The following is a 25,057-nucleotide window of genomic DNA, read 5'->3' as shown; positions in this document are numbered from 1 at the left end:
CAGGTCCATGGCTTCTTCTACCTGACCATATCTTCTGAGATGCGAGTGCCTCTTTCCGCTCGATCTCGGAGTCCTCAAGTGATGCTCCGGTCTTGCATAATCGTTCAAGAGCTTTCTTGATGCTGTCAACATCGTCATGCAGACCGAAGACCTCGTCCACGGCAAATATCTCAACATGGCCCAAAAGATGTTTCATCTAGGGTCGGAATTTGGGCACGCACGCAGATGGGCCAAGGAGTATGGGTTACCCCGTGCATATAGGTACTCTAGTTATCTAAAGGACCCATGCTCAGTTATCTAGATTCATGACTACCTGAAGAGCCCATGTGTAGTTCCTCAAAATTTGCTAGTTGTTATGGGTAAGCTAGACGAAAACCTAGCAAGCGACACGGAAGGGTGGAGATAAAAAGAACTTGAGCCTATCCGTTAAGTTGTATTTTATGCTGTTGTTTTTATTGAACATATCAATATTTACTGCAATACGCTTCCTCTATAAGTGATTTATTTGTAGCTAAAAACCTATGGGTATTGCTTGCAGCTATTGACTAAACTAAAACTTATCCCCAGGTAGTATGGGCAAACCCATGGGTGCTTCCAGGCCTGCTTTCATCAGGCTCGTGACTTTGAGTGCCATTGTGCCTCGAAGCGTCCCTCGGTATCAGGCGCGGGCTCTGGTCCGAGTTTATACTACATCTCAATCCTCAGTGTACTTCCTTTCGAGCTCGTCAAAAACCCTCTTCAGCACATTGACCTTCTCTTTGCAATGCTGCACAGTCTCGGGCATCGACTGGGCCCTAGGGGCGTCGATGGGAGGTGACTGGAGTTTTCGTTGCGCATGCTCAAGGATACACTGCGCAAGAGGTAGACACCTCTTGACCTAGTCGAACGCTCTTGGTCGTCTTGGATCTTGTCGATGGGTTTGCAAGACTAAGTGATGTGTCAATGATTGTGATCACGGAGTCGGCGATGCTGGCAAGGGCGATAGTCATTAGCTGCTGCAGCAATTGCCTGCAGCCTGCCAACCTCAGAATGAAGTCCAAGTGGCATCCAGTATATTCGGGAAAGATGTGCCAGCCAAGCGACAGAGTCAGTATGCAGCAGGATCGTCAAACTTGTAATCTCCCGCAACGGCATTAATGATTCATTTTGTGTTGCTCCCCTAGTGCTAGATACCGACTTTTGGCTCAGGAGAGAGGGTACCCTTTCAATGGCTATACGGTGGTCAATGAATGAGAACGGACAGGTGTTTAGTTTTCTTCTTTCAACGATGGGTATCAAGCCCGTGTTATGTTTTGGACCACAAGCAGACGTCTCAACAAGGAGAGTCTCGGGGAAGAAAATAGTTGTCAAGTTATTCTACAGCCTCTTCATATATGACATAAGAACTGAACATCTATATGTTGTCATCATGTAGCTATTGTGACCGAGAGCAAATCACTTTCGCGCCTCGGATCCGTCTAGCTCTGCAGCGTAGACATGTCGTGGATCCTGCGCCTCCATTTCGGGCGGTTGCATCGTCTTGGGCACCTCCCCGATCGAATACGGCGAGTGGCCGCGGTACTCCCCCTGGAGTTCGGACGGTGCCGTAGTCGTCGACGGCGGCGGATTTGAAGAACACGTCTGTTCCATGTCGTAGGGACGGGCTGGCGCTTCAACGGCGTCGCCGGTCTCATTGGTTGTGACCTGCTTGTGCTTTCGCCGTCTCATGAGAAAAAACGCGGCCAGACCGATCAAGGCGGCGCCCGCGACGCCTCCTACTACGCCGCCGACAATGGCTCCGGTGTTTGTTGAGCTGGATCCGGAGTCTCCAGATGAGGAGCCGGAACCTGAGGTGCCGGACTTCATGAGCCCTTCGACGCCTTCTGAATATTCGACACTCGCGAGGTTGCTGTGACTCATTAGCGATACGAAATTGACCACCGACAAAAGCATTGCCTACCCTTCATTATACCAGGTCTTTATCACGTCCGGCGAGTCGTAACTAGAAGCGTCGGCGTTGTACTCGTCTTTCCACTTCAAATCCGTCAAGTCGAATACACCCACGCCCTGAGGGAAGGGGTCTTGATCACGGAAATAGTTTGCCTCGTCGTCGTCCCACTTCCACCGGTTAATCCCTCCGAAGGTGACCATCTGCCGTTGACCAGCGACGATGCACGACATGGAATCTCGCGGCGAACTGGGTGTGTAGTCCGCCTTCCTCCAGATGAAGCCGGGGAGCGAGAGAATATGAACCTCGTCGTAGCCCTCCTTGTTTGCCTCGTTGGTGCCGCCGAACACAAAACTAGAACCGGATTAGTGTGCTGCGACCAAGACCATCTGGCAACGTCCTTGTCTACCTACATCTCATAAGTGTTGTTCTGACTCAACGCGCCGACTGTGCAGTGCCACATGCGCGCGCCGGGAGCGTTCCCGCTGGTCTTCTGAGAATACCACTTCTTTGTCAAAGGGTCCATGAAGTAAATCTTCCCGAAATCGAGCCACCCCCTGTTTTTGCTCTGCGCTCTCCCGGGGACGTCAGACCCCCCACCAAAGATCATGAGAAGGCCGTTGGGCCCGTAATTGGGGACGTAATGAGCACTGGCCCCAACTACAGTGCCGTAGATAGAGTAAGGGGCCTCGGTGTGATTCGTCCACTCCTGGTCCGTTGCCGTATAGTTGAACTGCAAATACCCAGGCACGGGGCCTTCGGGGTTCTGAGAGGTATACCTGCTTGCATAACCACCAAAGTAGAAGCCCGAGTCGGGAGTGCTGACGTAGGCGCCGCCCTGTGAGCGGGTGAGCCGGGTGAAAGAGTTGAGGTCGTCGGTGTGTTTGGGGCTCCACGAGCCTCCTCCGCTGCCGTCGGCGTCGAACTTCCAGAGCTGCGCAGGAGGCGGACTAGCGTTGCGCGACGTGTGCCCCCCCAGATGTAGAACGAGTTCGACGAGTTATCGGTGAATATTGCCTGTCTCATCATCATCGGAGCGCCTCTCTTCTGGGTCTGCTTGATCTCCACATTGGCGGGCTTCCAGGACTTGGAGAGATCGATGGACAAGGTGCTTGACAGTGGCGAGGATGCGTTTGAAGTGTTCTTCCCATTGTCGATGTATTGGGACACTTCTCCTCCATCAAAGTAAGCCCAGCTGCCGAGAACCGAAGCTACATTTTGTCAGTCACCTCCCTTTATTGAGCTCTCGTGCAGGCCAGTGGCGACTCACCCTGAGCATAGACCCGTCTCAGGAAGTTGTTAGTCGAAGGGACATCTGATGCGCCGGCATCTTCGGCGCTATAAACGGGTTGAATATGAGCCACGGCAAACAGTGCCGCCAGCCATGATCGCGACACTATCATAGTGATCGGTAGTGGGATGGAACTCCCAGACGAGGTCCGGCGTTGCTTCGAGACGAATAACCGCGATGCACTTCAGTAAACTAAGACGATGCGGTGGGTATCGAGTGTGCCGTACTAAAGAATGTCCTTCGACTGAACCATCCAAAACTGCCAAAGAGCCTTCAAAAAGAGAGTCTGGTCATCCTTCAAGGCGATGACGGAAGGGATTGAGAGGAAGTTGGAGATGTAAAATGCAGGGCAGATGGAAAGAAGTGTGAGCGAGAAAAAGCCCGAGTCTGCCACGGCTAGGCAGACTTGGCAAAAGAATAAAGACATGGTTTCTGTAGGATTCGCGTATCCGCTTGAGTCGAACGACAGACGAACAGCCCAACAAACCCCTGATCCGACATTTCACTCTCAAAATGGACGGGAGTATACATATGAGCTGATAGTCTGTACCCCTGTTGGCCTTGGAGTACCGTGCACGACTGGCCTGTGTCATAACTTGATCCTGACCTGATCCTAACTGATCCTACGTGACTATTGTATGTTTTTAGTGCAAAGTTTTATTTCATGTGTGTTTTGCTTCATCCTTCTTGCCGTTTTTCTCCTGTCTTTTCGATTGGCTGGCAAAAGCTTCACTGTCAGGTTAATCAAGCACAGATCAGTCGTGCAAGTTACTCCCAGGTCAATAAGGAGGCAGACTATCAGGTTGTCTGATCACTCTTTGGACGGGGTGTCGATCCGCGCCACCGATTGATGACTGCCGACACGAGTAGAACGACTGAAATGGCATTTGCTTCCCTTGGCAGTCACTGCTACGGGGCGTCGAGCATTAGCGCTGACAGGGCAGCACTGCCCAAAGTGTCTCCCATTGGCGGTGCGTTGCTGGGGGTTGATATCCAGGGAAATTCGGTGCCACCAAGCCCGCATTGTAGGCCTTTAACCTTGCCGGCGGGAGCGGGAGCTGCATGTCATCCGCCCGACCAGACTGTATTTGCGTCATTGTTTGGGGGAATGGTACATAAAGAGTTACTGGAACTCGAAGCACAGCGAAGCTTGATGGAGGGTGGATGCACTAAAGCCTAGCTGTTTCGGTCGAAAACAAGGCAAGATACTATGTACCTGAAAATTTCGCAATCAGGCAATTCCATGCCGGTGAGGGAGACTTTCTCTACCAGCCAACCAAACAGTATAGTCGAGATCAGTGATGTGTGCATGGTCTTCCTCCATTAAGGCACCCTCGACTATGTTCTTCTATACGACGTTGAACATCAGGCAGCCAATCAGACATTGTGGTCGTTTACTCGCCTCGCTGTTTGACTGACCATTGAGAAACTTCCACTTGATTGAGTCGGTAATCAGCCAAACAACACACCCGTGACATAGCCACTTCATAATCATGTTACTCTTGAGGATGCAGGTTGCGAAAAGCTCTAAGTGTCTAACGTGTCGTCGTTCTAGGCAGCACTTTAGCTTCAGGAAGGCACGTGCCATCAATGGGGTCCAAATGGAAGGGCGAACCTAAGGTATCCCAAGCTTGCGGGAATAGATCGGAGCTAGCACCCCCGACTCTCTGTGCCTGGCATTAGCAAAATCCCAGCCAGAGTCCCGAGGTGTCCCGTGCATCCCAGAGCTAGGACGTCATTACAAACCAGTGGGAACAATTTTCTTACTGCAATCCTCAACCCACCCCATCGCGGGCGTTCGAATGCCGCAAAGCTAGCTCAGTCACCGATTGCACCGACAATCCCTCTTCCTCAACCGATCGCTTTTCCGAAGCAACCAACTCCTTGCACTTGTTTGAAGAAAGACTCACGAACCAACGATGAACGGCGTTGCCCGTAACGCGACGCTCGCGGCGCGCAAGCAGCTATCTGCTCCAAGCTTCGTCTGCCGCACCTGTCGCCAACAGCGACAGCGCCGGCAATACTCGAGCAACATCACCCCACTGCCGCCCGCCCCGCCTGCAGCCGGCTACGCGGCCCTCCCGTCTCGACGTCTCATCTCCGTCGCCGGTCCCGACGCCGCAAAGTTCCTGCAAGGCGTCATCACGGGCAACATCGCGTCCAAGGAGGCCCGCGCGCGGCAGACAGGCTTCTACGCCGCGTTCCTCAACGCCACCGGCCGCGTGCTGCACGACGTCTTCATCTACCCGGATATCGCTGGCCTCGGAGGCGGCGTCGCGGCGGAGTCGGAGCAGGCCGGCACCAGATTCCTGATTGAAGTCGACGCCAACGAGGCCGAAAGACTGGCGAAGCATATCAAGCGGTACAAGCTGCGGGCCAAGCTCAATGTGCGACTACTCGCGATGGATGAGGCGACGGTGTGGCATGCCTGGGACGACAGCGGGAAGCCGATCACGACGGACGCTGCGTTGCTGAGCACGATCACCCGGGATCCGAGAACGCCGGGATTGGGGTACCGCTTGGTGCAGGGCAAGGACACGCCGCCGCCGCTGGATCTCGACGCGACGACAGAGGACAGCTACACGATCAGGCGATACATGCAGGGCGTCGCCGAGGGCCAGGACGAGATCATTCGGGAACATGCGCTGCCGCAGGAGACGAACATGGACTACATGAATGGAATCGACTATCATAAGGGCTGCTACGTGGGGCAGGAGCTCACGATCAGGACGAAGCATCGTGGAGTGGTGCGCAAGAGGATACTGCCGTGCATGATTTACGACGTGGACAGGGCCATTCCCCAAACGCTCCAGTACCGGCCGGAGCAGGATGCGAATCACGGCCCCGAGGGCTTGCCCGCAGAGACAATTCCGCGAGAGACGAGCATCGGCAGGTCAGGCAAGAGGGGGAGAAGCGCTGGCAAGTGGCTCAAGGGCATTGGAAACGTCGGCCTAGGACTCTGCCGTCTAGAGATCATGACGGACGTTGTCCTCCCTGGTGAGACGGCCGCTTCGTCCTTTGACCCTGCCGATGAATTCCTTTTACAGTGGGGTGAGGAGGATAAGAACAATGCAGTGAAGATCAAGGCGTTCGTGCCAGAGTGGTTGAGAGAAGGGTTGGCATCTGCACAGTAGAAAGTCAGTGCCCATCTTATTGTAGAACAGAGAAAAGGGGTATAATTGTATAACAGAGCCGTGGCTGCCTCTTCCATCGCCACCACCACCAGCCGTCGCTTCTTTGCCGCTTTATAGCATCGTCTATCCTGACAGCCACTTTGTCAATTCAACGTGTGCCGTCTCCTTTGGTATCTCAGTCTGTACGATTCGGGTCCAGAGCCCTGAGTGCCTCGTATCTCTGCTGTACCTCTTCCTCTGTCGCCAGCCCAGCCTCGGCGGCTTTCTTGGCCTCTTTGAGTCTCTGTGCTGCGCTCATCCGCGCCTTGAGATCCTCCCATTTGACCGGTGCCTTTGGTACTGGTGCCGGTGCTGGAGCAGGGGTATTCGATGTGTTCGGTGCCGCGGCGGAGTCAGCGCCGTTGGTGACACCACCCTTCTTCTTCGCCTTCTTCTCAGCCTTGAGACGTTTCTTCTCATCGAGCCGCCTTTGTAACTCGGCCAGCTTCTCGTCATATTCGTCGGGCTCTCTCTCCCTCTCCAAACGCTCGAGGTTTTCCCTCTTGAACCGCTCCGCCTCCTCTGCCATGCGCCGGCGTCCCTCTTCAACGAGTCGCGCCCGTTCACGTTCGAGTTCGCGTGCGCGCTCCTCCTCGGCAAGCTTCTGTCTTTTCCCCTCCTGCTCCGCAGCCTCGAGCTCGTCGATCAGGCGCTTTCGCTGTCCCTGAACGCGGTCGCGCTCGGCCTTGCGCAGGAGGACTGCCTTGCGGGCGTTGTCGTAGGCGGCGCGGGCGGCGGCGTCGAGGAGGATGTCGCGCGCCGTCTCGATGAGCTCCCATTTCTCGGGGTCGAATGCGTCCTTGAGCTTGTCCGGGTGGTAATTAAGCGACTGTTTGCGCCACGCACGCCGAATCTCCTTCTCTTCGGTTATTGTAGTGTGGATCTGCAGCAGCTCGTAGAGGTCGACATTGCTAGACGAGTACTCCTGTGCTTTCGCGAGGAGGTCTTTGTTGCTGTCCATTTCCGGCGCTCGTGTATTCGCGAATGGTGGTCTTTGGTGTTTGGGAGGATGATGGATGAGAAGTTGAAGATTGCATGTGGAAAGGCTGTCGCCAAGATGGTGGAGATGGGATCGATTAGCAGGTGGCACCGGGCGGACTACGGGAAAAGTGGAGACGCAGCTTTACGTCCGTACGTTACCTACCACAATACATTCCCAACGGCAGGCAATCACAAGATCGGCTTCCTCCCCTGCGCTCAAAGCTGTTTACCCTTTTGATGCCCTCAATTCGTCGGTTGTGTCATCTTCCAAGCCACTTTCCAAGGCAAGCAGATTTAGTAAAAGGAGAAGCAACGACCCCGAGAAGGGTACCAGAAATACGGGAGACGACATTCCCCGTTCGCATGGAGTTGGTACCTTACTCACTTGTGTTCCTAGTCACGCAAGTCTCTCTTTTCTCCAAGGTACGTCGTCACGGCGAGTGGAGGGAGACAAGCTGATAAAATTTGGCTTGCACCGTCTCTGTCCCTCTTTCCATCTCCTGCTTAGCTTGCTAGATCTTACGTCCGTACAACCCGCACCTCAGCTCAACTCGCCCACTGACCGTTTGCCTAGCGACGAGTCAGATGTCGGTTCCACATGGCATCTTCAACCGTTCTGCATTGGTTCGAGATAAACGGTTGGATCCATCTCTGATCTTACATGTTTGCCTTTTCTCTGGTGACATTTGTTCCTCTCGTTGCTTATTGCCGCTTCTGACGGCAATTTCTCCACCTGCTAAATGCTTATGTTAGTTAGACATGATCCAGCATATGAGAATAACGTTCGGATAACGACTCGTTACAGATCGAAAGATTTTCAGTGGGAGTGTTGCCTTTCGTATGGTACCTCAGAACTCTCACTGGATAAATCGATTCGCTTCAGTCAGGAGAAGAGAACGCTATGTTACCTAGCAAAGATCCGCATGGCTTTCCCACGGGCGTTGCTGAAATGCCTGCTGCCTTTGTTGGCTCCACGAGTTCAACCTCCATGGCTTGTCTTGGAGAAACCGCGCCTCTTTCTTCCCTCACATTGTGGCTATTGGAGGAGTCGCAACTAACTCGAATCGTCTCCAAAAAACAACAACTAGTGCCAAAGATACGCGGTTCACCATACACATCAGCTCATCCATACCTTCTGGGTCTCCTTGTCCAGGCTGTGAAGTCGTACTTTCTTAAGGGCTGTATTCGCGAATATCGAAGGGCTTTTGTTCAGCATCTGGCTTTTTGTGGACGATTTTGACGCTCTCAACTAATTCCCCGCTCTCAATGGTTTCAGCCAGAGTGAGAACGTTAGGTTCGACCATCTGTTGGTAGAATGCCTCTTTATCGAGGTATCTGGGAGGATGTTCAGTCGATCCCCCACTCACACCAATGTGATGGAGCCCACTTGCGTCTCTTACTCCACGAACTCTTCGAGATCGCCGTTCTCGTCTATGAACCCACGATGGACCTCATACTGCAAAGGGCCTACGCAGCGTTCCAGGAACTCGAAACCCTGGTTTCAAACCTTCTGTCCAGCTTGGTGCGTCTCGAAGTGAGACAGGAGCTGACGCCGACACGTCTGCCTGGCGAGGCAGTGGATGCGAGCAGTAGGTCAGCCAGATGTACTCACCTTAACTGCTTTGCCCGGTTTGGGTGCGATGACAGCCGTTAGGTAGATGGGTTTGGTCGACATGGTTAAGCGCACCCCTTTGTCCCGAGACTTTGGATGGGCTACACAAGATCAAATAAGTGCTTGACTCTGTGGCGTGCAAATCTTCCCAGATGGTGTCCGCTACTGATGGAGGTTGTTGGAGCAGAACTTCGAGGTCTCGACCAAAACGTTACTGCACGCTATAGACAAGAAACGCCGCCTGCCCTTGCATTCGGGGCTACTAGAGCCTTTGGAACTGGACGTCAAAGACATTTGTAGGGCGCTAGGGCTTCGGGAGGAGCAGCGCTCCGAGCAAAGGCCGGAAAAGGTTAACCGCTACCGAGGCGGACGCCGGCCGGAGACAACTACAACCTTTCCGGACGGATGCCACATGGTTCAGCGAGACGTCGGCGGTTTGGTCAGTGGTCTACCTTTGGTTGTTCTAGTCTACTACGCATGTCCTCGGGTTCCGTGCCGGCACTGTGCCTTGCGATTGCCCACAGACTATTATGCTTCTGTAACAAGACTCGCAGCATCGCCGGAATTGGTATAGTCGCTGAAGAGACTGATCCTAACGTGTTCTCTGTAGCCGACGGAGTTTTCACTTCCCCGACAACATGAGAGAATGCAGATGTTTCAGCGTTCCAAGCGAGCTTGCTTCTGCCACCGGTCTCGGGAGGCCCTCCGCATGTCTGGACTTTCCCGTTCACCGCCCCAAGTCTGGAACAGTCCCCAGCAAACAAACTGCCTTCTTCGGTGTCCTCCCTTCACCGGCGACCCAGCACAATGGTTCCTCCCCAACTAGGGCGAGAGCTGATAGATGCTTCAGGTAGGTACCTTACCTTAGCTCACCTCCCCACTCGAGTGGTTTGACGGTTCCCTCCAGTGAGTTGGTAGTCTTGGCTCGGTCTCGCTTTCCAGCGCCACAAGCCGCCATGGCCGATTGTCAATCCAAACCAAATCCTCAGTAGCGTACGCCTTCGCTGGCTGATACTTGCAATGAGCTCATCAGTGCTGCTCCCCGATCCCGACCGTCTTCCCAGCTAGCCGGTTCCAACGGACAGTGCTTTTCCCTTCTGGACGTTTTGTCTCATCGTGAGTGCCATCAGGAACACGCACCATGTCTACTTCCGGCCATTTCGTATCGCCGCGGGCACCTAAGTTCAGGGGTGCACATCTTGTTAGCTTCAACATCATGCTGTTCTTCAAGCCACTGCTCCGATCCCCTAGTTTTCATATAAGCCGTTGCCCATTCCTCGTCAATCTTAAGCCTCCCATTTTCAAACCACGCTTAAGTGAGAGAGAGAGAGAAAAGACCATACACACACATCCAGGCCCAACTACTAGCACCTGATACATCTACATCGCAAACCTGGCGCTCTCGACCTTAGATGCGAGACTTTCACCCTGAGAATATTCACCATACGACTTCGGTTCCGTAGACTTTTGGCCACCTTCACACGTTGAACCGCCATGTCGCCCACCCAAGTCATGTCAAGGCCCTGCCGCTCGCCGTTCCAGATGGACGGAACACCAGAGACATACTTTATGAGATACCCCGGAGCAGGTCAGCACTACCAACCACTATCCGACTCCCAGCACCGTCTAATGTCTTTCTAGCCGTGCTCCCCTCTCCACCAACTGAACCCCTGCGAACCAAAGCGGAACTTCTCGAGCTCTGCGACTCGGTGCGGACGTCCCTTCGTCATGAGAAGAGCCTCGGACCGCACGCAGACAGGATCCAAGGACTCCTGGAGAGAGCCTTGAAGGAGGAGCTTCGACACACTCCCTCCCTAGACTTCGAGACACTTCAACACGCTCGCCTGGACAAGCTAGTTGCCGACGTTCTTGATCCCGCTCACCGCCCATCCCCGCTGCCCCTCCGCTTCCGTGCCGACATGGCTGTAGCCGAGAGCCTTCAAAAGATGTGGAGGGCCCGATTCCGCGAGCAGTACTTCGCCCTCGACCAGGTGCGCCAGCGCAGCATGTCTGCCGGCGGTGAGATGCGCGACATCCACTTCACCACTGCCGGCAAGGATCCCCTCGAGTCTTGGACCGTCCGCAACAGCTGCTGTGATCCCATTTCGGAGCTTGAAGGAAACCAGCAGTTCGAGCCTGGCCAGTGAGTCACCTGGCTCATCACAGTCCTGTACGAAGGATACTAACTCTCTATAGCTGGTGGCTGAACCTGGCCTGCGCCCACCGTGACGGCATTCTCGGCACTGCTGTCGAGAAGCCCACCAAGGGAAAATACGGAGTCACTGCCCTCCCCCTCTTGACCGGCCGCGAGGAGCACGTCTGTGGCAACCTCTACCGATATGTCCGTGAGGGCCGTCTCTCTGACATGCACGTCTCTCTCCTTACCCAAGTCGGCACTCAAATCCGCATCCTCAGGGGCTACCGCCTCAAAAGCACGCTGGCTCCCCAGGCTGGTGTGCGCTATGATGGACTGTAAGCAACACCTCACTTGCTGTTGTACGCGATCTCCTCTGACAGGGCTTTAGTTACACCATCCGCCAATACGGCAACAAGCTGGACGCCACCACGGACAAGTACCGCCTCGAGCTCCTGCTGGAGCACGTCGAAGGCCAGAAGAGCCTCGAGCAGGTGCAGCAGGTGCCCTGGCCGTCCCAGATGGACGACTGGCATGCATTTAAGAAGGTCGAGGCCGAGATGGTTCGTCAGCGCAAGGGCGATGACGGCTTGCTCGACTTCAAGATGCGCAAGGAGGAGGAGCGCATCGACCGCGAGCACTGGAGGCGCGCGAGCGATTTCCGGGCCTCGTTAGGCCAGGAGGGCTGCGGACTGGGGCTGATCGTGTCTGCCTGATGTAACAAGGGAGATTGGAGTGGAATGGCAGCCTTGGGCACGGTGCGGCGCGGCGCGGCGCGTTTGGATGGCTTCCAGAGATACCCTGTATTACTTACCTACCACACCTGTATCACCACCTTACGAATTTAACGATGACGAATCACGACGCATACAGATGTTTGCAGACGAGCTCGGTCATGTGATGTTCTGCCCTTTCATTAGTTCACTACTCGCGGTAACAGCAGAGGAATGACCGTTTTCCTAAATATCGGGCTGGTTCCGGACGTTGGAGCTACGCTCAATGCAAGTTGTCAACTTGTCCTGCATCAGCTCCCTTCTCCGCTCTCATAGGAAACTTGATGCGGTTTCTTCTGCGCTAGCCCTTGCGCGTGTTTACGCATGTATACGCTAAAGGCAGCACAACAAAATGGCCAGACCGCCGGCTACCACTTATCGTTGTTGGCACGCATCTCCATGGCCCGGGATCGCAGGCCGACAGACGTGCTACTCTTCTTCATCTTCTCTTGGCCCAAGCCGTTGCTTCTGCTTGCGCCTGTGTCAGTCGGCAGAGAACCGGGGTTCTTGTCTCGCAGGGTAAAGGCTGCTCGAGAAACCGTCCTTTCGCAGCTGAGCTGTCGCATGGCTTGCCACGATCAAGTTTAAGGAAGGCCCGGGTCTCGGTACGCCGATCTCGCGGGCGCACCGCCCTCCAACTTAAAGTAGGCTGGTGACTAAGTTTTAGACGCATGGCTGCTAGTGATCGAGTCTCCCTCTGCCAGGCTTTGTTGCAGAAATATCCCCCATAGGACCCTTGGCTAGGCTATGCATCATATCAGAGCTGGAGTAGGGGTTCTTCCGAAAGAGGGCCTCAACCGTATTGCAGCCTACAATGTTCGTCCAAATACAAGCCTTGCTGTGTGCACAACATGAAGGGGGTTGCCATATACCCATCTCTACCGCTGTGTTATTCTCGAGAACCTCACGCCTTCGACCCGGCTAGAATTTTGGACTTTTGTCTATTGGGTATTGTTTTGTCTATCCCATCTAAACCGATCAAACCATGACTACGCCAGGATCCAGTTTTCTCGACAACAACTTTTGACAACATGATACATCCTCCCCGCTCAAGCATTGAGCTTCTGCTTCGTCCTCTTCCTCTTTCCGCCAACTTCTCTCCCCTCCTCGAGCTCCAACAGCGCCTCCCTCTTCTTCTCGCTCACAACCTTGAGCGAGTCCCGCAAGACGCGCGTCTCGAGGTTGACGCCCTCCTCCTGCCACGCCTCCATCTGCCGTCCCACACGAGCCTCGATCGCCAGCACCAGCTCGACATCCCTCTGTCCTACAAACGTCACGGCCTCTCCCTTGCGTCCCGCACGCGCCGTACGACCGACCCTGTGAATGTAGTCGTCCGGGTTGCGCGGGATGTCGTAGTTGACGACGAGCGCGACCTCGGGGATATCGAGACCACGCGACGCAACGTCCGTGGCGACCAGGATCCGCGCCGCCGCGGCGCGGAAGCGGCCTAGATTGTCCACTCGCTGGCGCTGCGGTAGACCCGAGTGAAGCGAGGTGACGCGGTGGTCGAGCAGGCGCAGCAGGTGGTGGAGGTAGTCGGCCGTCGAGGTGCGGTTGCAGAAGATGATGACCGACTTTTCAGCGTTGCCGTCGGTGAGGAGAAAGGTGTGAAGGTAGTGCTCGCGGTGAGTAACGGGGACCTGGAGGTGCATCTGCGAGAGGGTGGCGGGGATGGCAAGGGCCTGGGTATCGACCTCGCAGACGAAGACGGGCTGCTTGCCGGGCTTGAGCGGCATGTCTTTGAGGGCGCGGACCTCGGGGGTGATTGTGGCGGTGAAAAGGAGCGTCTGGCGTTGCGACGAGGGCGGCAGCACGGAGAGGCACTCCTCGACGTCGGGGATCATGCTGCCGGGCCCCGTGGCGTCGAGAAGGCGGTCGGCTTCGTCGAGCACGACGTACTTTACGCGCCGCAGCCCACAGATGGTGTCCTCTCCCGACGTGCGGATGTGGTCGGCGAGACGGCCGGGCGTGGCGATGACGACGTGAGGGCGCTGCGCGAGGGCAATGGCCTGCGGGCGCATGTCGGAGCCTCCGGTGACGAGGATGGCCTTGAGGCTCTGCGGGGAGGAGATGGCCTTGAACTGCTCAAAGATCTGCAGGGCGAGCTCGCGGGTGGGTGTCAAGACGAGAGCAAAGATGGCGGTAGGGTCCTCGGCCCATTTCTGGAGGATGGGCACGGCGAAGGCGACCGTTTTACCGGAACCCGTTCTGCTGCCGCCGATGCAGTCCCTCCCCTTTAGGATCTCGGGTATGCAGCCCTTCTGAATGCCAGTCGGTCGCTTGATGGCCATGTTGGCCAGCGACTGCACGAGCCATGGCCGCACGTTGATGGCGGAGAAGGTGGTGTTGGGATCCGTCGGCGCAGAGATTGCGGTTTGCGACGGCGTGGGACGGACAGTCTGTGGTGCTTGTTCGGCGGCGGCGCGCTTGATTCGTGACGGGGCCTTGATGGTCGAGACGACAGCCTTGAGCTCCTCGTCGTCGTCATCGTCGTCGTCGTTGAGACCTGAGAGGTCTGGATTGGCAGGGGGCTCGGTCCTCCGTCTCTTGCGCGAGGCGGGACTGTCGAGGTAGTCGGATTCGGACTCGGCGCCGGAAGAGTTGGCGGAGGAAGAGGATGCCGGGTCCTCGTCGTCGGCGGCGGGACCTGGGCGTCTGGGGGCTGCAGAGGACGGCATTGAGGGCGATCAAGCACAGAACCAAGGTGTGTATGTGTCTCTCTCTCTCTTCGGATGCGGTCGATCAGGGGACCTGAGACGAAAGTAACAAGCCTTCTGGTTCAAGGTTTGATGAAGGGCGGGCGAACGGCAGCTGCTCTGGCGTATGAGAATTTTCGGTCAAGGGTCCTCCAAAAATTTGGGATGCAAAAAAAGCTCCGGCGGATTGAGAATGTTTGTCGGCGGCCAGGATTGGGCGGGCAGGCGGGGTGAAGCAGGGGTCTAGCGTGGGGCAGTCCAATTGGATTGGAGGGCGGTACCATTGTAAAAAGGTGCCAAGATGCCGCATTGAATGGGTAAACGCGCGCTTGGGGAAACGAAGCCAGTGGACGGGAAGCGAGGGGAGGGGTCGAGCAGCCAGTCAGAGCCTTGCCACAGAGAGGAGAGGCCTCTGCATGGCTCTCTGAGATGAGGTGGTGCGTGGTTCAAACTCACGTCTGTCATCTGTTGGCTGCATGCTCCATCTGTTACGACAATGCCTTTTGCCCACGTCGCACACCTGTGCGTCCAGGAAGGGGGGAGGGGGTAAACATGGTCCAACCTGCCCGAGATGAGTCGACTCGGTCTTGCTGTTGGAGACAGCTGGCCAGGACTTGCTCGGGGCTGAATAGCAGAGAACCAGAAAACTCCCAGGGCTGAAGGTCGATGACAGCATAACGTTGCTTCCCGCACCCAAGGATGGGGCCGGGCCTGACTGCAATTCCGGCCCTATGCCCTTGGCGCGTTCTGGGTGCCTGTCCCCGGACGTGTGTGCTTATGCCTAGAGTGCATGAGCCTCGGACATGGCAAACACGTCTTGGTCTGAATCCGCCCGTGATTGCATTGACGTCTGTATGTAAGCTGGGATGTTCCGTGACCTCGTGTTGGCGGGCGATGATGGAGGAGGGACGCGAAGCAAAGAGGAAATCGAAACTGCCGATCATAGACGTTGAGGGACGTCCAAACCTAGTGTACTATGTAGGTACGCCCGCACTGGGGCCTTTGATAATTACATAGGGTCGGTCAAAGTATCAATTTTGTTTCCTCGGGTGTACCGTCTGACATGCTGGCATGAGTTGACCTCGCAGACGGGACCCGATGGCGCGGTTCGACAGACAAAGGGTCGCAGCAGAGTCAGCAGAAGCAACGCCGTGAGCCTGCGTCTGTTCCTCGCTTTGCCTCATTCTGTAGGCGACCACAACAAGTCGGGCACTTCTTCCGAGCATGGTGAACCGGCCATCGGGACTTCCCCGACCACACAAGACGCAACAACGGTGCACCACGTAGGCGTTTTGGGGCAGGGCCTTGAAAGATCGGGCCTTTCGTGCGATCAGGGTCCAGTACAGGTCCAGTTGTACGTACAATGCGGTGAAGGATGGATGCATCGCCCCTCAAACAGCGATGCCGCTGCATGTTCGTAAGAGGGAAATGAAAGGGCAGAAGAAGAAACGACCACGGGCTTTTGGACCCCGAGAGGCACTCTACTCTAGTCTTGTCCTTCCGCTCCTCTTCGGGAGCCATCCTATTCGTGCCGCATCACCGGTGGAGAGGAGCGGCAGGAGGGCTGCAGCCACCATCCTCTCAACCGAGTCTCTGCAATCAGCTGACGGGAAAGGCTCAAACGGCCTGCTGTGCCGGTTGTTGTTGGGTCGTAATGCTAAATGACTTGGAACCTGCGGCAGGTGTATCGTGGACGGAGCCACCTCCAACAGCATCTGCCGAAAAAGGCACCGTGGGACGCCCCGGTTTCTTTCCCTCTCTTCCTTGTCTGCTCTTCCCTCTCCATTTGTTGCCGCCTCCGGAATGGCCCCATTTCCAGACCAGACGCTGCCTGTCAAATGGCTTGTGCGAGTTTCATCGCTACACCTCTCTTGGGCCACATTGGGAACTGTGCCAATGGGGATTAGTTGCCGACAGTCCGCATTACAGCTATTATGTGATGTTGCAGCCATGTATGTGATGTCGCGGATTGTGCGTGTGCAAATGTGACGAGAGTGAAATGCCGGCTCGCTGCTTGCGCCAGCTGCTGGCTCACAACCAGGACGAGCTGATCGCTCAGGGGGGCGGCCGAGGAAGATGACAACCAATCCTGTGGAGGATGCTACCAGAGAGGTATGCTCATCGCCCAACAGAGTTTTCTGTCATCAAACGGGCATCCTTTTCCCCCAGTCATTGCGAAGCCTCGCCTTCATCCATCCGAAGACCTTGGACCAAACAGTCAGGCTGCATTGGGGACGTCTTTCAGATTGTACATCGAGAGATCAAGGAGAGAGGTGTGAAGAGATGCAGAAGATGGCCGGGATGCAGCGCAGGGCCAGCTTGGTGCGCCCCTCCCCCCCTCTCTGCGGCGATGCTTGGCCCAAGGGGACAAGAGGCGGGCGACTTGCAAGTTGCAGTTGCAGGGCAGGGCATCGAATGGCAGCCCAAGACACGGACGACACACCACTACCAACGGCAGCGCCAACCCCTGTCAGTGCCTCATGCCCCCATGTCTCCAGACGCCCTCTCACGTCTCGTTCTGCGGCTGGCCGCATGTAACTGGTCTGGCGTGGGGCCATTGTGAGTGAGTGTGTGTGTGTGCAGGGCAGCCGAAGGAGAAGTGCACTGAGGGACTGGCAGAGTTGTTGGTGGGCATCGTCTGGAACGGAGCTCACTCATCACACCGTGTCTTGCGCTTGAAAGACTGACTGTCCAGTACTCGAGGGGGGTGGGTGTGTCAGTGTTTGGTGATGAGGTACTTTCTTTCGGGCCAAGTACGCGTCCTGATGACTGGGCCCTCGTGCCGGTCGAATCGGACCGGCGGCATTGGCTTTGTTGCCTCGTTTCCGCGCGTCTTCGTCAACGAGGAGCATTGTGTTTTCTCCCATACAGCAAGAGGTTATGCGAAAGCACCCATCATACACCCGCAACCGCATCCGGAGTTGATGTTGACTGACTCTCGCTTATCCCTCCAAAGCTCCGCTCCCCCCTCCAGTGGGCTCCGGTCCGGTTCAGGGTTCAAAGTTCAGAGTCCAGGCCCGAGGTTACTTGATCGTGTGCTTGAAAATACCACAATCGGAAGGCCAACGAAACCTCAGACGACGCAAGGACTGACTGCGGGACGAGCACGTTTTTTTCTCTCCTTTTCCGCACAAATGACTCCTAAAAGTAAACAGAAACGACCGAGCGTATTCTTCGTTTCTGTTGGTGATTGATCCCATTGACTTTTTTTTTTCTCGGTTATTTGTTTGCGTAATCCGTGTAGGTGAAGTGTGAGGCAGGACGATGGTACATATGTATTGTTTTTGAGGGATCAGGAAGGTACAGACGAGACGGGGAACTCCCAGATGATGTTGCTGGATGTACCTCTCCCCCCAATCTCCTCCTGCGACATCGTGCAGCAGCTGGAAAAGGTACCTTGGCCCGACGCAGCACACAAAATAGCCTCGCCCAGTGCATCCATCAGGCCCCGAGAGGCCACCCCCGTTTTCCATTGGAACTTGGCCTTGGAATTAGCGCCCAAGCTCGTCCCCGTCCCGCTGGCTCCCCGCCTTTTTTGCCCACTCGAATCCCACTTGAGCATCTCTTCTCTTTCAAAAGGACCAAGGTCCTATGGGCTCGCCAGTCGCCACTATTCTGTTGTACTGTACTCGCGTTGCTCCCCTCTCTGGCCTGGCCAACTTTGATACTGTACCCTTCGCACTGAGAGAGAGAAGGGAAGAAACCCCCTCCTCAACCCCCCCGGCCCTGATACCGATCAGGAACTGCTCGACCGAGACCGCGTACCACAACCTCCCCCGGAACGTCACATCCACCCAAAACCGCCCTCCAACCCCGATATCGACCTCCTGACTCCTGCGGGGAAAGCTGCTCTTCGACGACCTTTTCCTTTCGTGTCTCTCGCTTTCACCCATTCCGATCCCCAAGGAATCTCTTCAACGGCCCATCTCGACGCTTCCAGCGCACCTTACTTTCGATCCACGAGGATCCAACTCTTGATAACGCCCGTTGTCCATCTCCAACCACTACGTCAGCTCGCACAAATCCCCTACCGTACCGCGCTAGTTCCTGTTTTCCGCTCGTGCCCTGTGCCGCAGCCATCACATCTCGACCTACGTCGTCAGGTAGCTTGGCTTCGGCCCTATTGCGACCTTGCGGGATCCCATCTCTCCCTACTCTCTAGCTTAACTGCATAGCTCTGGTCCGCCCAACTTACCATTGCTGTCATGGCCGACCATAATTCTTCACAGCCTCAAGCGATGGAGCCTCCTCAGCAGGTAAGCAAGCATGCCCGCGCGATGCATCTTCGAATGACGCGTGGTTGTGAGCGTTTGCTAACACTTGTTTTCACACAGGCACCACCAAGCGTCCCGTCTCCCGCCTTATCCACGCCCGGTTCCGTTCCCATGATGAACTCGCCAGTCCCCCTACTCCGCCCTGCCATTCCTGGTGGCAGATCCGGCGGTGGCGCCCGAACACCTAGGCTTGGCCTCGCGATTCCTCCTTCACCAAATGCAAAGCCTGTCGGTGGACAGGCGCCTCAGCCCGTAAACTCGCGACCTCCCCTCCCAACTCTGCACCTGGCCACTCCCATGGGCAGCCAAACGACGCCTTACGAACAACCCCCAAGAGCGGTAGGCGTGGGACAGTCAGCAAGCGGTGGCAGCGAGAGCAGCGCGGCTCATTCAAGATCGGGAAGCTTCGGCCCTCTGGATGGCCGAGCTAGCAACCCCACATCAGCCGGCTCTCAGTACTCGGCGTTATCGTTTGCTTCACAATATGGCTTCCCAGCGAGACCTCAAGGAACTCCCGATCCGTCATCCGCTGTCGGCTCTATATACTCTGAGCGTAGCGAAGGCGGCGTTGGAATGGAGCGAGATAACAGCCTGCAAGGGCTCGAGGCTTTCGACAAGCTGTCTTTGGAGCGGGGCAGAACGCTGGATGTGGAGGAGCTTGATTCTGACGGGTGGAGGGTTGCGAGCATGGAAAACCGAATCGAGGAGCTCGGCAGCCTCGGCGAAGGTGCCGGTGGAGCTGTTACAAAAGCCAAACTGAAGGGTGGAAAGACGACCTTCGCCCTCAAGGTACGTACTGTTTAACTACACCGTTGAAAACGAAGGCTAACAATTCCAGGTTATCACTACAAACCCCGATCCCGACGTCAAGAAGCAGATTGTACGTGAACTGGGGTTCAACAAGGAGTGTGCGTCGGAACATATCTGCCGCTACTATGGTGCATTCGAGGACTCGACGACGGGCACCATCTCGATCGCCATGGAATTCTGTGAGGGTGGTTCTCTGGACAGCATCTACAAGGAGGTGAAGAAGCTCGGCGGCCGTACCGGCGAGAAGGTCCTCGGCAAGATCTCGGAGGGTGTGCTCCGCGGATTGACATACCTGCACGGCATGCGCATCATTCATCGAGATATCAAGCCCTCCAACATCCTGCTTTGCAGAAACGGAGACGTCAAGCTGTGCGACTTTGGTGTTTCCGGAGACTTTGGCACAAAGGGAGAAGCAAACACCTTCATCGGTACTAGCTACTACATGGCCCCTGAGCGTATCACAGGCCAATCGTACACCATCACTTCCGACGTCTGGTCAACGGGCGTCACCTTGCTGGAAGTGGCGCAACATCGATTCCCCTTCCCTGCCGATGGAACTGAAATGCAACCTCGAGCCGGACTAATTGATCTCCTTACTTACATCGTGCGGCAACCGATACCGAAGCTCAAGGACGAGCCCGACGCCAACATTTTCTGGAGTGATAACTTCAAATACTTTATCGAGTGCTGGTAAGTGATTTCTTTTGCGAGGTGCGAGGCCGTACGCTGACAGACATTAAAGCCTCGAGAAGGAGTCTACTCGAAGAGCAAGCCCTTGGAGAATGCTCGAGCACCCATGGATGGTGGAGATGCGGTCGAAGCGTGTCAACATGGCGAAGTATCTTGCGCAGGTCTGGGGCTGGGACACCAAATGATTGGTAGCTGACAAAGACAATGCCATTGCGACGCATTTGACCATGACGCTGTCTCACAGCACCAGCTTGGTGGAGGATCGGCCACAGGGAGTAGAACCACAATGCGTGCTTTTCCTGCGAGAAAGTCCCACAACAGTGGTCGAACTTTCTAGAGCGAAATCGTTAAAACTCGGCAACTCGAACGAAGAACCATATTTAAACCCAAGCCAGCGGCAAGAGCGACCAAGCGGGACAAAGGCAATATTTCATGATTTAATACGACGGGCATACGGGCACAGGATTGCCGATGTCTCGCTTTGGGGAAAGGGGTTGGATTCTCTTTCTGGATATGAGGAGCAGTAGCAGACCTGTACTGGGATGAGCGAGTGGCGGTCGGTATAGTTGGAAAGGCCACCGGGCATTGCTTGTGAAGCAAGCAATCGCGTGCTGAGGTCTACAGCAATTCAAACAAAAGAGTACCGTATCCACGGGGTTTCGTTTTGCGGGCCAATGTGTTGGGTTGGGTCGGGTTTCAGGGAGGCATTGTACATATTCTTTTTCTTTTATCAAGGATTCTCTCCGAAGAGGGGGTATCTAGGTCTACACCATTTACATGCCAAGTAGATGTCATCAACGTCCGTCGAGGGCCTCTTTGCCCCTTTTTGCGAAACCTTTTGAAACAAATCATGCCTCGGCTGCTGCCGGGGCCGCGGCGACTTCGGACTCGTCGACGCCCATCAGCTCCCGCAACGCGACGGTCGCGTAGGCGCTCTTGGGGAGCTGGAACCTGACCACGACGGCCGTCTTGGTCTTTTCCGCGGTCGGAATTGACTCCGCGGCCGCATCCTCGGTCTTTGCCTCTGCTTCCGCCCCGGGCTTGTCTTCGGCCTGCGGCGTATCCTCCATCTTCTCGTCACCGTTGGCCCCGTCCTCTGGGGCCGTCTCGGTCTTGGCCTTCTTGCTCTCGCCGTCCGCCTCCTCACCCTCGTCACGGCCGCGCTTCTTCCCTGCGCCGTTCCGTGCGGCGCGGATGCGGTCCATGTCGGTGGGGTGCATCTGCTCATTGTCGTCCTCGTACGCGCGCACCTCGAACCCGGGCTCGGCGAGGAACCGCACGACGACCTTGCGGTAGTCGCCGCGGAGGCTGAACTCGCGGTGGCGGCGGATCATCTTGGCCGGGTCGAGGCCGCCGTTGTCGCGCATGAAGGTCGTGTAGAATTCGCCCACGGCGTTGGTGGGGTAGACGACGGCGTGGCCGGGCGAGGGGAGGACGATGTCGTGGATTGTGTACTTGCCCGAGGCGGCCTCTTCCGCGGTCAGGGGGCGGGCGTCGGAGAACTCGGCGTCGTCATCGTCGTGCGTCGTCTCCGCGTCATCGGTCTGTGGCTTCGAGTCATCGACGAGGACAAGGTCGCCCTCAACGACCTTCTCGCCGTAAAGCCGCCAGCGGTGGCTCGCCGCGTGGTTCCAGACGTAGGACTGGTAGGCATGCAAATACATGCTGCGCAGACCACGGGTGATGCTCGTGAGGGCGCCGATGAAGTCGCGGCGAGAGGGGCCGCTCGACCTGCCGAGGTGGCGGATGAGACTCGACTCGGCGGAGAAGCGGCGCGGGAGATGCTGGAGCGCGTCGTCCATGGACCCACCCTCGCGGAAGAGCATGCACGCACGGTGGCGGCTGAAGTCATCCCGCGCGTGCGCCTGCTCGGGGACCTCGCCCCCGGCGGCGCGCTTGGCGATGGCCTCGTCGTATGCGAGGATGGCGTTGACGGCACCCTCAAAGTCCTCCTGTAGGATCAGGCGGCCGACCTCGTGCGTGCCGACGGCATGCGTGCCGAAGCGCTGGTGGCCGAAGTAGTTGATCCAGCCGAGGCTGTGCATGCTCGCCATAGCGGCCTTGACGGAGGCGTGAATCTGGGCGTGGCGGTCCGCAGGAGACAGGTCGGGAGCGCCAGCGACGAGGCAGTCCTTGAGGGCGATGACGAATTCGTTGCCGGCGTGGGCGCCGAGGTGGATCGGGGTCGGGGCGTAGAGGTAGTCGCCGACAGTGACGCCGTTAAGACGCGCGCGGACGAGGCCATCGGCTCGCTGGCCGCGGACGGAGCACCGCTGGGTGGTGGCGGCGCGGCGGTCCTTGGTGCCCGCAGTGCCGATGGCCTGGGGCTTGATGCGCAGCGCCTTGGAGATCTGGTGCAGGGCGTCCATGGTGTCGCGGTTCTCCTTGTACATTGTGAAGTGGAGGTACTCTCCTTCCCCGGGAGCACGAGCCTTGGGCTTCTTCTGCTTGTTGTTATTGTTGTCACGACCACCACGCACGCCCTTTCCTTTGCCACGAGGGGGCACCACCCGGGCGACAATGGCGCCCGTCGGGTCGGTAGTCGTATCGATTGTTGAGTTAAAGATGCGGCGGACGCTCTGGTGGAGCTGGGAGCGCTGGTCCTTGTCGTCCATGACGGGGGAGGTCGCTGGCTCGGTCTTGGCGTTCCTGTCGGCGGATACTGTCTGGTACATTGCCAGCAGTTGGCCCGCAAAGTCTTCGTTTGTGAGGGAGGCAATTGCGGCCAGATCGTCGGCTGGGATTTCGGGAACGACGGGCTTCTCGGCCGCGGCAGCGTCTCCGATTTGTGTCAAATCTTCATACTTGGGCTCTTCCTCCTTCTTCTCCTCGACTACGGGAGGAGGAGCAGGAGGAGGAGGGGTAGGCTCTTTAGGGGGTGGCGGCAGACGGGTTTCCTTGAGGTGGAGGACGGAGCCATCTTTGTTAATCTCGTAGACTTGGAAGTCGGTATATCTGAGGGTGTTGGTGAGTATGAATTCCCAATGAGATTGAAATTGGCAAGCTTACCTTTTGCGCATATCTCCGGTCCAAGCTGTCATGCTCGGTGCAATGCGCTCAGTGATGCCAAGGGACGCATCAAGGCGCGTGCCGTTCGAGCGGCGGACTTCAGCCGCCATTGTGAGATGATATGATATGATATAGACTCCTTTATGAACTTCGTCTGTTCTGAGAGCTGTATGTCGAGTAAATTGATGAGTCTGGTCGAGCTGGTTAAGATGTGGGACGGAAGTACATCGCGGGGCCAGCAGCCATATTTTCAGCTACTGCCGGCAGAAACTGAGCACTGGAAATGGAAGGGGAAGGCGGTATGCTGCAAATTCACGACGTTTTACCCAAAACGGAAAGCGGTGAGAAACCGTTCACTTCGCCCAGCCATATTCTCAGATGAGATTCTAGGCATCTTCATTGTAACGAGATTCATCGATGAGTGATGTCAGTTTCATTTTTTTCAAACTAGTTCTATCAATCCACCTTCAGATTCAAAACTTCGATCGCATTGCCGCCCATGATGGCCTTCGCCTGGTCACTCCCCTCGCCCACCGCCGCAGCCACCGCATCGGCGTTCATGCTCACACTCTCCCACTCACCCTGTTCATCGGTGGTCAATGGCGGGAAGAAGGGGTGATCCGTGCCGAACATGAGCCTGTCCGCTCCACTCGCATCAATGGCCGCCTTCAACCCGACTTCAGAGTAGATGACGGCGTCGAGGTAGATCTGCTCCTTGAGCACATCCCACACCGTTCTGCGGCCCTTGCCTACCTTGCCCTCGCGCACCAACTGTCCGTCGTGCATAATGCAGCTTTCGATGCGTCCGGCAAGGAAGGGCAGCGTGCCACCGCTGTGTGCTAGAAGCATGCGCAGTTCAGGCACCGCATCGAAGACGCCGGCCAAGTACATGCGTGCGACGGCAATAGTGGTCTCCATCGGGAAACCCAGCGCTAGAGGCAGCACGTGGCCGTACTCCTTGCTCGCTCTGGGCCCCCAGACATCGTTGGGCAATCCATAATGCGGGTGCAGGAAGACGGTCAGGTGGGCAGCGGCAATGGCCTTGAAAATGGGCAGCAGATCCGGGTCGTCGAGACCCTTGCCCAGGCCCGACGTGCCGAGAATGATGCCGCGACAGTACTTGAGTGCCTTGACGTGGTTGATGGCGTCGAGGATGGTCTCGAGCGGCGCAGTCAGCGGCAGAGCGGCGAAGAAGAAGAGACGGCCCGGGTGTGCGGCGCACATGCCGTCGAACTCCTCGTTGACGCCCTTGGCCATGGCGCCGGACTCGGAAGCATCGATGAAGTCGAGCCACGGGTTCGCCAGGGAGACGACCGAGATGTCGATCTTGTGCGTGTCCATGAAGTGCACCTTTTGGTTAAGGGAGGCATAGTGCGAGGTCAGAGGCCGGCCGGGAGGCTTCGCCGAGGGGTCTTTGGTGGCTTCATCGAGAGCCTGCTCCTCCGAGGCAAGGAGGATGAGGCGCGGATCCGGAGTTTGCGGGAAGCTTCGCACGACGGGAATGGTGGTTCGAGATTCGAGAATCTTGATGTATGACGGGGGGTACATGTGGGTGTGGATGTCCACCACCTTCATGGGCGTTGATGAGGCCATTTTGTCTCTGGCTAACGGGTGTTCTCTTTTTTTCGCGTCCTTATGCCGCCGAAGTGAGCCGAAGTGAGGGGTGGTGGTCACTAGGATGTGTGTC

The 25,057-nt window shown here is 56.5% G+C and overlaps 9 protein-coding genes across 9 annotated transcripts; 3 read left to right on the top strand and 6 right to left on the bottom strand.

Annotated features, from left to right (window-relative positions):
* Positions 1-1,434: 1,434 nt before the first annotated feature.
* On the bottom strand, positions 1,435-3,330 carry ColSpa_08110 (Kelch repeat-containing protein; the record flags this gene model as incomplete). The annotated part of the gene is given in 5 exon segments (XM_049274322.1): positions 1,435-1,888; positions 1,940-2,281; positions 2,341-2,861; positions 2,879-3,138; positions 3,198-3,330. 5 exon segments carry the CDS (start codon positions 3,328-3,330, stop codon positions 1,435-1,437), a joined length of 1,710 nt encoding a protein of 569 aa, XP_049130279.1.
* A 1,807-nt stretch (positions 3,331-5,137) lies between these two features.
* Positions 5,138-6,352, top strand: ColSpa_08109 (putative translation initiation factor eIF-2B subunit 2-like; the record flags this gene model as incomplete). Its single annotated transcript, XM_049274321.1, has 1 exon — positions 5,138-6,352. One exon carries the CDS (start codon positions 5,138-5,140, stop codon positions 6,350-6,352), a length of 1,215 nt encoding a protein of 404 aa, XP_049130278.1.
* Positions 6,353-6,527: 175 nt separating this feature from the next.
* ColSpa_08108 (pre-mRNA-splicing factor CWF23) lies at positions 6,528-7,352 on the bottom strand (the record flags this gene model as incomplete). Its single annotated transcript, XM_049274320.1, has 1 exon — positions 6,528-7,352. The coding sequence occupies one exon, from the start codon at positions 7,350-7,352 to the stop codon at positions 6,528-6,530; it is 825 nt and encodes a 274-aa protein (XP_049130277.1).
* Positions 7,353-10,478: 3,126 nt separating this feature from the next.
* On the top strand, positions 10,479-11,834 carry ColSpa_08107 (uncharacterized protein; the record flags this gene model as incomplete). Its single annotated transcript, XM_049274319.1, has 4 exons — positions 10,479-10,572; positions 10,626-11,127; positions 11,181-11,456; positions 11,510-11,834. 4 exons carry the CDS (start codon positions 10,479-10,481, stop codon positions 11,832-11,834), a joined length of 1,197 nt encoding a protein of 398 aa, XP_049130276.1.
* A 425-nt stretch (positions 11,835-12,259) lies between these two features.
* Positions 12,260-12,457, bottom strand: ColSpa_08106 (uncharacterized protein; the record flags this gene model as incomplete). The annotated part of the gene is made up of 1 exon (XM_049274318.1): positions 12,260-12,457. One exon carries the CDS (start codon positions 12,455-12,457, stop codon positions 12,260-12,262), a length of 198 nt encoding a protein of 65 aa, XP_049130275.1.
* A 483-nt stretch (positions 12,458-12,940) lies between these two features.
* ColSpa_08105 (ATP-dependent RNA helicase DBP8) lies at positions 12,941-14,569 on the bottom strand (the record flags this gene model as incomplete). The annotated part of the gene is made up of 1 exon (XM_049274317.1): positions 12,941-14,569. The coding sequence occupies one exon, from the start codon at positions 14,567-14,569 to the stop codon at positions 12,941-12,943; it is 1,629 nt and encodes a 542-aa protein (XP_049130274.1).
* A 4,223-nt stretch (positions 14,570-18,792) lies between these two features.
* On the top strand, positions 18,793-20,546 carry ColSpa_08104 (MAP kinase kinase MKK1/SSP32; the record flags this gene model as incomplete). The annotated part of the gene is made up of 4 exons (XM_049274316.1): positions 18,793-18,843; positions 18,922-19,650; positions 19,700-20,361; positions 20,414-20,546. 4 exons carry the CDS (start codon positions 18,793-18,795, stop codon positions 20,544-20,546), a joined length of 1,575 nt encoding a protein of 524 aa, XP_049130273.1.
* A 663-nt stretch (positions 20,547-21,209) lies between these two features.
* On the bottom strand, positions 21,210-23,480 carry ColSpa_08103 (multisubstrate pseudouridine synthase 7; the record flags this gene model as incomplete). Its single annotated transcript, XM_049274315.1, has 2 exons — positions 21,210-23,316; positions 23,371-23,480. 2 exons carry the CDS (start codon positions 23,478-23,480, stop codon positions 21,210-21,212), a joined length of 2,217 nt encoding a protein of 738 aa, XP_049130272.1.
* A 346-nt stretch (positions 23,481-23,826) lies between these two features.
* ColSpa_08102 (2-amino-3-carboxymuconate-6-semialdehyde decarboxylase) lies at positions 23,827-24,963 on the bottom strand (the record flags this gene model as incomplete). The annotated part of the gene is made up of 1 exon (XM_049274314.1): positions 23,827-24,963. The coding sequence occupies one exon, from the start codon at positions 24,961-24,963 to the stop codon at positions 23,827-23,829; it is 1,137 nt and encodes a 378-aa protein (XP_049130271.1).
* Between the last annotated feature and the right edge of the window lie 94 nt (positions 24,964-25,057).

Source organism: Colletotrichum spaethianum (assembly GCF_022836535.1).
Source record: "Colletotrichum spaethianum MAFF 239500 DNA, contig21, whole genome shotgun sequence".
Classification (NCBI taxonomy): domain Eukaryota; kingdom Fungi; phylum Ascomycota; class Sordariomycetes; order Glomerellales; family Glomerellaceae; genus Colletotrichum; species Colletotrichum spaethianum.
This window is presented reverse-complemented; position numbering and strand designations above follow the sequence as displayed.